At 37.4% G+C, this 12,861-nt stretch overlaps 1 protein-coding gene across 1 annotated transcript in view; it reads left to right on the forward strand.

The window, feature by feature from the left end:
* Positions 1–12,861, forward strand: part of LOC126272638 (zinc finger protein 761-like) — a 355,681-nt gene that overhangs the window by 288,517 nt on the left and 54,303 nt on the right. The window contains exon 13 of the mRNA XM_049975612.1: positions 11,471–11,732. Coding sequence (XP_049831569.1) covers positions 11,471–11,732 — 262 coding nt within the window. The remainder of the gene's footprint in view (positions 1–11,470; positions 11,733–12,861) is intronic.

Genomic DNA, 12,861 nt, shown 5'->3' on the forward strand with positions numbered 1-12,861 from the left:
ACTTATCAAAGTCAGCTTGATGCCATTTTCTAGCAAAAAACCTTTCCCTTTTCTGCCATTGAAATTTGGTGCATTATCAGATAATATTGCATCCAGTTTTCCGAATCGTTTGTGAGTCAGTATAGGATGCAGAGCTACTTTCCTAGAAGTGTTAGATGGTTTACTTTTCTGGCACACTGTGCATTTGCATACTAAATGATGCACACACCAGTGCTAATTTGGAATATAACAGTACTGTGCAATCTTTTATTTACAGTTCTCTTCCTGGCAGATTAAAACTGTGTGCCCGACCGAAACTCGAACTCGTGACCTTTGCCTTTCGCGGTCAAATGCTCTACCATCTGAGCTACCGAAGCACGACTCATGCCCGGTACTCACAGCTTTACTTCTGCCAGCATCTCATCTCCTACCTTCCAAACTTTACAGAAGAGCTTCTGTATTGGTTTGTGTAGAGCTTTGTAAAGCCAATTGCTTGTCCCTGTCAGAACGGGTGTTTATGCATGAAGCAAGCCCTTCATTGTGGGAATTTAATGTAGTATTTATGAGTGAAGCAAGCACTTCACTGCATGCATTCACTGTCTTTACCAGTTCTTTATCGCAAGCGTTAATCATCTCAGCAATTTTATTGAATCCTACACAAAAGGGATCTATGATGGAAGAAGATATTTGCTCAGCACTTTCATGTGCTTGTGCCTGCATATTAGCTTCTGCTTCCACCTTTTGAGCATATCCTGCCATCATTGGATTGGTGGTACTGTTGTTACTGCCATCAATATTATTTTCAGAAACACAATTTGCAGAATCCATGATTTCAAATTTACGTAAGTTTGTCATAACACAAATTGAAAATATACTTCATAATAAAATCCCTTGTCAACACACTTAATAATTAGTGTAAATTGACCAGAAACTAATTGTTGTATCACCAAAATGCCAAGAGACGTGCTTCAAACTAAAACAATCTACTGTCACTCTTTTTCATCTTGCTTGCACACACCACAAAAGCAACCATCTTAGTATAGCTTTTAGCAACTATGACTACAGCAGTTACTAAGTTGCAGACTACACAAAACACAGAAAATCCTAAATTGACATGAATTAAGTGAGTTATGCGTTGCAGACTACAAAAGCAGAGGCAACTGGTAACATGTTGATAACCATACCTATTTTTCATGTTGCTGCTTGGAGGCTGCTTTAATTCCCATTGCGTCAGTTAATTTCATTTACATTTCGTGTAGCCATCAGTATTTTCTTAACTTCAACTATACAGTTGATTCATGAAAAATAGAACAAACAAACATCATACAATTTTTTGTTCGAGCCCCACATTGGGCATCAATATAATATTACCGATATTTAAAAAAAATAATGTTATAAAACTTTTTGAACATATCTACTGGTGGCAAAGCTTTTGATATGCTAGAATGGTGCACAGAAAATTTTAACTTGTTTATCACTGAAATGGCATTCCACCATACAGCATCAGACCTATGAGAACGTTGACTGGCGGCATTGTTTAGAGACCAGTGACCAATCTCAAAATTATGCAGTTTTGGTAATTACATTGCCTACATACTGATAGAAAATGTCGATAAAAAAGGTCTCAGGGGCACTGAAATAAAAGATTGTTAAAGTAAATGCCAACTAGACACTAGTAGCATTCAGCCATGGCCTCCAAACAATTCGTCAAGAACTCTCCTTCACTGAAAGTTCTAAAATGCAACATGATAAATTGAAATGTGACATTAATGAAAGATGAAAGTTGTTGTTGTTGTTGTTGTTGTTGTTGTTGTGGTGGTGGTGGTGGTGGTGGTGGTGGTCTTCAGTCCTGAGACTGGTTTGATGCAGCACTGGTGGAAGCTTCTTCATCTCCTAGTACCTACTACAGCCTACATCCTTCTGAATCTGCTTAGTGTGTTCATCTCTTGGTCTCCCACTACAATTTTTACCCTCCACGCTGCCCTCCAGTACTAAATTGGTGATCCCTTGATGCCTCAGAACATGTCCTGCCAACCAATCCTCTCTTCTAGTCAAGATGTGCCACAAATTTCTCTTCTCCCCAATTCTATTCAATACCTCCTCTTTAGTTATGTGAGCTACCCATCTAATCTTCAGCATTCTTCTGTAGCACCACACTTCGAAAGCTTCTTTTCTCTTCTTGTCTAAACTATTTATCGTCCATGTTCCACTTCCATACATGGCTACACTCCATACAAATACTTTCAGAAACGACTTCCTGACACTTAAATCAATACTGGATGTTAACAAATTTCTCTTCTTCAGAAACGCTTTCCTTGCCGTTGCCGGTCTACATCTTATATCGTCTCTACTTTGAACATCATCAGTTATTTTGCTCCCCAAATAGCAAAACTTTTGTACTACTTTAAGTGTCTCATTTCCTAATCTAATTCCCTCAGCATCACCTGACTTAATTCGACTACATTCCATTATCCTTGTTTTGCTTTTGTTGATGTTCATCTTATACCCTCCTGTCAAGACACTATCCATTCCATTCAACTGCTCTTCCAAGTCCTTTGCTGTCTCTGACAGAATTACAATGTTATCGGTGAACCTCAAAGTTTTTATTTCTTCTCCATGGATTTTAATATCTACTCCGAGCTTTTTGTTTGTTTCCTGTATTGCTTGCTCAGTATACAGATTGAATAGCATCGAGGCTACAACTCTGTCTCAGTGCCTTCCCAACCACAGCTTCCCTTTCATGTTCCTCGACTCTTATAACTGCCATCTGGTTTCTGTACAAATTGTAAATAGCCTTTTGCTCCCTGTATTTTACCCCTGCCACCTTCAGAATGTGAAAGAGAGTATTCCAATCAACATTGTCAAAAGCTTTCTCTAAGTCTACAAATGCTAGTAACGTAGGTTTGCCTTTCCTTAATCTTTCTTCTAAGATAAGTCGTAGGGTCAGTATTGCCTCACGTGTTTCAACATTTCTATGGAATCCAAACTTATCTTCCCTGAGGTCGGCTTCTACCAGTTTTTCCATTCATCTGTAAAGAATTCACATTAGTACTTTGTAGCTGTGACTTATTAAACTGATAGTTCGGTAATTTTCACATCTGTCAACACCTGCTTTCTTTGCTATTGGAATTATTATATTCTTCTTGAAGTCTGAGGGTATTTCGCCTGTCTCATACATCTTGCCCACCAGATGGTATAGTTTTGTCAGGACGGGCTCTCCCAAAGCTGTCAGTAGTAGGTTTCTTAATTTAGACATGGCTGTTATCATTAAATTAACATAATTACTTAACCAAAAGTTACTGATATAAGAGTGCCACTTAACACTTTATGTAACAGCGATTGAAAATAAATGAGAGAGAGAGAGGACTCACAGTTCCTGCTTTTTTATACTCCATAACAAAAACACAGTGACTGCCTTCAACTTGCTTCACAGAGCATTTTTTTCTTTCTTTCTTTTTTACCTTCTTCTTTTTCTTTTTATCAAGTTTCAATATGTAAACATTTCTCTGAAATATTCTTTATTAGAACAGCGAAAAAAAAACATCCCCTATATTAAATCATGACCTTTTCTCATTACTTTACAGATTTATTTACACAGAGAAAATTTATTCCTAATGTCTAAGCATTAATTAAATGTTTGGGGCATATTCTATTAATCATTCAGAAAGCAAAATTTCAAAGAGCATACAACTTGCTTGGCTGTTATAAGCATGTGTGCCACTTATGCTCAGTACATCAGTCTTCCACAGTCGTGATAGTCTGACCAATATATGACATGCCATGACTGCAAGGGATATATTAGACACTAGCCTTATGCAAACCAAAATCATCCTTTATGGAACATAAAGACATAGAACTTAGATGGTGCTCAAAAAACACACTTCACATCATATTTCTGCAAAATATGATCAGTCCTGTCCTAAATGCTCCCTGCTTAATGCAAAAACTCCATACACTCTGGTGTCACCTCAGTATTATCGTCACTTGCCTGGTGCACAGTTGGCCAATAATGCAATGTGTGTCTAATCTGTCTTTAACTATAATCATTCTGGCAAAATGTGGCTCCAAGAGGGGCTAACTCTACTGACGAACTATCAGGCTGCAAAATGGCGTGGGCCCTGTGAACCAAGGTGTGAAGTACTGCTCCACGTTCAGACGGAAGGTGACAACTGTCTGCCTGCAGATGATAATCAGTGTGAGTAGGTTTCCAAAAAAACAGCATGTGCCAACATAATTCCACTTACCTTCCCTGACCAACAATCAAGGAAGGGAATACAGCCACCCTTTTTCGCCATCATCATGAAATGAATATTCAAGTGGATTGAATTAAGCCATTCTAAAATGTCATTCAAATTCTCACTGCCATGGGAAACAGGTTTCCAAGCTGCCAACTCCAAGAAATGTTCCTTGAAACCTTCCATCAACAAATTGTAAATAATAGGTAACAATGGGCGTCCCATCACAACTCCCATCTGTCTGCTCGTAGTACTGTTCCTTGAATAAAAAGTAAGTGGAAGTCAACACATGTCAAAATAGGTTCATTATTTCAACACCAAACCTAACCTCCCTCAAACATAATGAATCAGACGGAGGAACATGAGTGAAGAGAGAGACCACATCAAAACTTATCAGAGTCATTCAAGTGCTTTACCTCTAATCAACATAAGAGATCCTTCAAGTTCGTAATGTGATGCTCATACCAACTACTATAGGCCACAACAGAGTAGTGAGATGTTTTGCTACATGATACACCAGAGCACCAATGTTACTTACAATCAGATGGAGGGAAACCCCTTCCATGTTGACCTTAAGGAGGCTATACAATCTGGGAGATGGGTGGGGGTCAGCACAATAAGAATTGTGTCTCTTGATGGTCTCCTGCGATAAGGAACTTTTCTTCAAGAGGCCATCAGTCTTTTTCTCAACACATGTGGGGTCAGCACTGATACTGCAATACAATGAATTAGACACTAAACCCTCTCCCTTTCGAATGTAATCCTGATCGTCCAAAACAGCGGTAACATTGCTCTTGTCCGCAGGTAAAATAACAATGTTTGGATCAACTCCAAGTGACTGTAAAGCAGTCCTCTCAGCAGCTGTGATATTACTCTTGGATGGAAATGCCCCAGTCAATACATTGCATGCCTTCCTTCTAGCCTCCTCTACAATATCTGGAGGTAGTTTTGCTTTGAAAATAGCAGGGTATGCTCCTGTCAAAAAAATGACTTGTCAATTGCTGTCTACAGACTGACTGTGGCTTTGTGCACATAGCACTGATATTACGAAATGTTAAAATATAAAGCTGTTACATTTAGGTAGTAACATAAAGGATAGAAAAAGAAAAAAAATACATAAACAAAGCAGAGAAGCTATTTTTATTAACAGTTGTTTAGATGTCATGAGACTGGTACAAATGACGGTTCTATTTTATACCACGCAAGTATTGGTGTGCCATCAGGTCTATGAAAGCTTGCCAAGAATTTTCTGTGAACTCAAATTTGCTAATTACAGTATTTCATTAATTAATGTGTTATTCCATGATTACCATAAGGAAATTTTGACTTCAAGACAATAAGACTGAAATTTTTAAAGACTCACTTTGTAAGATTTGAACACTCCAGAAGAGGACAATTTTGAATAAAGATAAGTTTTCAGATGCATAGTATTCACGAAAAAAGCTCTTTAGAAATAATAATGACTATTGAATCAGTTTGATTGGTTGGTTACTTAGTTTCATGTTCCAGGTGTCATTTGCACAATAAATCACAATTATGTGGGAAGAATCATTCTACATTCAGATTGCAAATTAATTTATAAATAGACTACATTGTCACATAGAATATGTAATTAGATGAATGACAAACACTGACTTCAGTTAACTTGCACATACAAGAGCGTGGAGTGAACTGCCTCTGGCCAGAACACATACGTACGGTACATATACAGTTACAGAACATTCCAGTACAGTGATTCTTGACATTTTTTGATACTTCTAGAATATACTTGATCTGAATATAGAAATTAAAATTTTACAGTTCAGTTGAGTTTTGAACTCACGACCCTCCATGCAACAGGCTAGTATCGTAACCACTTCACCACAGTTTCTTCTGCGATAATATGATAAACATTTATAACTTTATTATTTCTATTAAATATACATATGTGAGTTTGTAATTCCTACCCAACACCATTTACACATTAGTAATAGAAATTCTTCTACAGAACTGGAGGAGATGTCAAGGAGAAACTTTTTCAGCCTGTTTTCAAGTTTTGCTTAGTGGCTGTCAGACATTTTAAATCACTGGGTAGGCTATCAAAGATTTTAGCAACACTGTGCACCTGTTTTTGCTCTGAAGACAGTGTTAATATGGAGTAATGAATATCATATTTTCTTCTGGTATTGCAATTACGTACATCATAGCTCCTTTTGAGCTGCAGTTGATTACTCACTTCAAACCAGATGAGGGAATAAATATAGTATGAAGCAGATGTGTGCTAGATGATTGTGGGTGAGCACCACATTTTACTCTAATAGCAAATTTTTTTAGCAATGAAGACCTTTCTTAAAGATGAGTTACCCCAGAACATTAATCCACATGACATTACTGAATGAAAGTATGTGAACTTACCGATTTGTCTCTCCTCAAGATTTGCAATGATTCTAAGTGCAAAAGTAGCGAACTAATTTTTCCAGTTTCAATTCTTATCAATATGGACATCCAAGAATATGTAAGTTTCCACCTTATTTATCATTTTCTCACCATATGTAACACTTATCATTGGTTTAATAACCCTAGATGCGCGGAATTGAATGTGTTGTGTCTTTTTAAAATTGAAGGTGAGACCATTCTCAGCAGTGATACTTTTAAGGAGACATGCTCATGAAAATGACCACATACTCTTGTTCCAGAGCATTTCATGATGATTTCAAAAATGTGTAGTTTATGGGCATTATCATTTTCCGTTCATTCTAAAATTGAGGTTGAACGTAATTTGCGCTGGGACCACGCCTATCTGTCTGTTTGAAGTGTGTCATATATGTGATGCATTATTTTGTTCTTACATTTTTTCCGTCATTAGTTATGGATTGTTAACACAGGTGTACTCTAGAAGGCACTTACTCTGAGAACCAAAGTACAGTCGTGTCTAGAAGGCTATGGTTTGAATGTAAACAAAGAACTGAGAATATATGTTTTCAGAATTTCACATGTATGTGTTTTTGTATTTATTGTGTGTCATTTTGTTTTTGTGTGTTTCCTGTGCTACAAATGCCAAGAGTAAAGAAATTCAGCACCAAATGAAATTCTTGTGGCAACCAATTCCAAACACAACCCAAAAGTCGCCCGCAGAAACTTTTTCTACAGGCAGTGCTTCTAGACATAAACTTTTGTTTTCTGAATGTAGTAAGACCTATCCTAGTAGTATTGTGAACAGCAATAATGATGGAAATGTTATTGTGAACCCATATATGCCATCAAGACTTTTGAAGAATGCTGTGAAATGTAAGCACTCCAATTGTGAAGTTAGTGTTGACATTTCTGATGACATTTCAGCAAGGGAGGGTCTTTCAAGTCAGTTAGTGTTTGCCTGTAACTCGTGTAAGATGCACAGTGATACTATGACATCGCCAGTAACTGATAGTTGACATTACAGTGTAAATATTCAGCTTGCTTATGCAATGTGATGTATTGGAAGGGGAAGGAGAACTGCCCAGGCTTTTTGACCAGCGATGGATTTGGCTCCACCTCCACTGAGGTTTGACAGATACAATAAATTAATACATAATGCCTTTGTGGTGTAAGAAAACACTCAATGAAAAGAGCAGCAGAAGAAGTAGTAGCCTTGTCCAGTTGGATCTTCGCAGAAGAGAAGTCATACTTCTCTGAATGCGGTTGTAACTACCACATTTATTGAAACTGTTAAGATACTAGATTACAAATGTCTAAGAAAGCATTGCTAGGGTTGTTCAAGTAAATTTATTGACACCCCCAAAGTGGAGACGTGGAAACGAAAGTAGTTCTAAACATTTTTAGAAGATCAGAGGTCAGTCATGGTGTGAAGTATGTAGGCTACCTTGGGGATGGAGACTGTATAGGACACACTAGTGTTGTTAATGACAGACCATATGGGGGCACTCTGATAGAAAAGCTTGAATGTGTTGTGCACGTACAAAAAATAATGGGAGCTCGGTTAAGAAAATTACATAATGACTTCAGTGGAAAAAGACTGTTAGACAGAAAACATATAGGTGATCCAGGTCATCTTACAAAAAGTGAAATTGATTCTTTGACTCAATGTTATGGACTAGCAATAAGGAGATTTGGAGAACATGAGACGAGCTGTTGGGCAACATGGTTTCACAGGATCTCAACAGATGAAACACCACAGCATGGTTTGTGTCCAAAGGGGGAAGATTCGTGGTGCAAGTACTGGTTGAGCAATACTTCAGTCATATATTTTTCCCATGTGGAAGTTTCTTTCTATTTTATTTACATCATATATATATATTATTGTAAAATATTATAAAATAAATTACTTGTCTTTTTCACAGATCAGCATTAGCAAAGGAAATTGGAGGCATAAAACACTTATTTGAACGTTGTCTGTACTTGGACTCTTTTTTCCAAGCTGTGCAGTCAGTGGTTCCAAAGAAAATGGTACTGCTGTGAAATAGTGTTCCATTTTTTATACTATTATAAATATTGTTGTCAGTACCAGAATATAATAAATATCCCAATGACGTTTTGGGAAATGCTTTGACTAATGACCCCAATTGTGTGCAAGAATTTTGAGCTATCTCTCATTTATAGATCAGTTGCACTATGAGGGTGAAGATAATGCTAAAAATGCATCCCGTTTGTGGCGTGTCCCCTTAAGTACCTTGTTTACCATTTCTTCTGTTATATGTATGCTTGGATTGATTACAATACTGGTATCATCTCCGAAAAGAACTAATTGTGCTTGTTTTATATAAGATGGAAGGTTGTTTACATTATGAGGAACAACAGCACTTCTAAGATTGAGTCTCTCTCCAGTCGGAATAAATTTTCTGCATTACATTGTTTGGATTACCAAGTACAACTTTCTGCATTCTTCTGGTGGGATGTAATGTTATCCATTGTTTGGCTAGACCATTAATCCCATACAACTTCAGTTTACCTAAGAGAATATTGTGATTCACATAGTGAAGTCACAGAAAATACTGAAATCCAAACTGTGATTTCCTGATGATATTATTGCTGCTCAGGTTACGTACTATTCTAGAACACATCACCTCCCCAAAAATTTTGGAAAGCGCTGTCAGCAATGAAACAGATCAGTAGTTACTGACATCTCTCCTATCACCATTCTTAAAGAGGGGATTAACAATAATATATATCAGTCTTTCCAGAAAAATGCATCAAGTTAGTGATGTATTAAATATTCCAGATAAGACTGGTCTTATTACAAGGGAACAACTCTTTAGTTCTCTATCGGAAACACGAACCAAACCAGACGAGCTTTTATTTTTATGAGAATGTACAGGGTGCAATGGGTGTAAGTTGGTGTGAGGGAGGAGACCAAACACTGAGGTCATCAGTCCCATCAGATAAGGGAAGGATGGAGAAAGAAGTTGGCTTTGCCCTTTCAAAGGAGCCATCCCATTATTTGCCTGAAGTGATTTAGGGAAATCGTGCAAAACCTAAACCAGGATGGCCGGATGCATGTTGGAACCGTCATCCTCCCGAATGTGAGTCCAGTGTGCTAATCACTGCACCACTTCACTCAGGTGGTGTAAGGGCAGATATTTCAATTGGTGACTTAAAACAGTGTACTGAACAACATTACATCGGTATTTACTTTATTTGCAGACTAATAATTACAGCTATTAGCAGTAGCATGTTTAGATTGGTTCGTACCTCCAAGTACATGTGGCAAGAGAAAGCCATTAATGCTTATTTTCCTCTGAGCAGCAGGCCAGTTGTTGAAGTGTAGACACAAGGATGCAAAATGGTTAGTCTAGACTGACAGACATAGTCCAGTTAATAGTGCAGTAAGAGTCATACAGGAGACATCAGGTCGTAAAGTTTGTGGGAAGACTGTTCAACACAAAGAAAGGAAACAACCAACACACTGACTTGTGTACACGTTAAGGTTCCACATGTAAAAAATCTGTGCTTATACCCTTTACATATAATTTTCTTTGTTGGTGATTCATTCATGTGATTGAATTTTATGAGAGTCGCTTTTCCAGGATGTTGCTGTGCTGAAAATTAATGGCAAATTCATTAGGATGAGAATTGTGTGATTTACATTGGGACAGAGCATTGTTTGGTTATAGCAAATATTTCTGTTGATCTCTTTATTTTGTTGATTAGGATTTAAAATAAGTGGATGTTGAAAATTGACTCTGTGACAATATTTAATTTCCTCTCCCCTCACAGATGAGGTTCCTACATAGACCATCCTCGAACCTATCCCATATTACATGAAGACAAGTGTGAGTCTTTTCTCTTCATATGTCTATCCTACTCCTCGATTTGCTACCGTATTACATATATTCTGCTACAACCCACAGTGGCTGAGCACTACATTGAGCCAGGTATTCCGCTGTGGAATATGGAAATGTTACGTTTCTGTCTGCATCATCCTTGTGGGATTCCATAGCTAAAGAAGTCATCAAAATCTGACTGATAAGTAATTTAAGTTGGATGAAATGTGGAATGCTGCATGTGAAACAGTGAGCTCTCAAGGACTGTGCTGCAATACCCTTGTTATCAATGTCTATTACCTATAAACTACAAACATGTGATAGAACGTTTGTTACATAGAGTGAGCCGGAAGTATACATTTCTGCCACTTCAGTGACATTTCTGCCACTATGATGATCTGTGTCCAGGTGTTCAGTCATATGAGTGATGTTTTAATTAGATGGGCAAGAGGATGGCACATTCGGTCTTACAACTCAGGAGATGGCTGAATAATTCTCAGCTGAACTATCAACAGATGGGACTTATTAGATATGGATGGATTCCCATAATATTTTAGAACAAACAATACACCATGTAAATGGGAACAGCACTCGCATGTGCATGTGCGCGCACACACACACACACACACACACACACACACACACACACACACACACACAGCTCTAAGATGTATTACAGTTGTAGCAAAAAAATTCCCCATCATATAACAAATTTATGTTGGTATTGCCCAGGACAAAATGTTGTTCTCTTTTGTGAGAGAATTGTGGTGTTCTTGATATTGATCACAACAGTTGAAGGATGATTTGTAACAAATAGAGTTTGTGAATTATATATATTACTTACCTGATGGATGCATTAACAGACATCAGGAGCAAGAAAACTAATTTATTCTTTTCAGCCATTAGCAAAGTGTAAATATAAGAACTTATGTTCCTCTTATTTTGTATCCTATATTTATAACATAAAAATTGTGCCCAAAGCACAGTTCCCATTGTCATAATCATTTCCATTTTTTGCAGAGGGCTGGTCTGTTACAAGTGTAAAAGGAAATTCAAAACACATGCAGCACTGGAACATCATTTGGACACTTCATCCCACCATTTTCCATGCCCCTGCTGTGGAAAGGTGTTTACTTGGGAAAGGTACTTGCGAAGGCATCTGACTACACATGGCCCAGAAGAGTCTTACCCGTGCCCAAAATGTGGCAAATGCTTTAGAACGGGGCCATATCTCAAAGCTCACATGCTTATTCATAGTGAAACGAGGCCCTTTGTATGCCAGGTAATTTATATCTTTTGCTGACATACACCAAACAAGAACACAAAGTAACATGATCATTAAAATAACCTTAGATAACTATGTAACTCAAGTTACTGAAATGCAGCAGTTGAATCATTGCAGAAGGTAACAATTATACATTATCTTCTTTACTCCCTCCTGTTTGCTTCATCCTCCTTATCCCTTGCCTCCCAGTTCCCCCTCCTTTAGTATGTGTGCATGTCTTTCCCTAGTGCTTATATCTCTAAAACCACTGTGAAAAGCAAAAATGGATGGTTGGGGAAATATTAATCATATTGCAATCTGCTCAGAAATGTACACAAGTCAAGTCAAAACCACGCAGGATAATCTTTCAGGCTTCTCATTCAATGTTGGTTATTTTACTTTAATTTCCATTTATCAATAGTTTGATACTGTAAAACAGAAGTCTTCAAAAAATCTAACTAATGTACAATGGGAGGAAGATATATGAGGGGTCACATTTTAAGTTTTTACATACTCTAGCTGTAGCCGTTAAGGTGTGACATTACTGTTGTCAAAGCAATGGCAGCTGAGAAACTGGCCAAGTTGATTAACACTCACAAACAGTCAGGTTTGCCAGTTTTAAACCTTTTTTTACCACTATTAGTTGAAATTGCGTGTTCTACAGCCCTGAATTGTCTCACTGCTGCAGTGCTCACTTGTCATTACTCTGAATCAGTTGTGTGATGCGAGGCTAGATTTCCTGATTTAAATCAATTGAGGGATAGCTAAATATTAATAGAAAAATCAGTACTCTCTCTCTCTCTCTCTCTCTCTCTCTCTCTCTCTCTCTCTCTCTCTCTCTCTCTCTCTCCACCTATCTATCTAAAGTTGATATGGAAAACGTGCACATAAATAAGAAATTTCCAACATTTGTACATTAATTTCATTTCTTATAAATAGTGTAAAAGTATTCAAAACACACATTTTGTTGTACACCATGAACATAAATTATGACAATTGGCAACCCTGTGAGTAACAGACTAACTTAAACCTTTCACAGAAAATTGGACCATAGTTAGGAATCGTGTGTAAAGTCATTATGCTTTTAGGAGTATTTTACATGTTTAATCAAATTTTGAAACCAAAGAGAGAGAAAGATACAGTATGC

The sequence above is a fragment of the Schistocerca gregaria genome, chromosome 5 (assembly GCF_023897955.1).
Source record: "Schistocerca gregaria isolate iqSchGreg1 chromosome 5, iqSchGreg1.2, whole genome shotgun sequence".
NCBI lineage: Eukaryota > Metazoa > Arthropoda > Insecta > Orthoptera > Acrididae > Schistocerca > Schistocerca gregaria.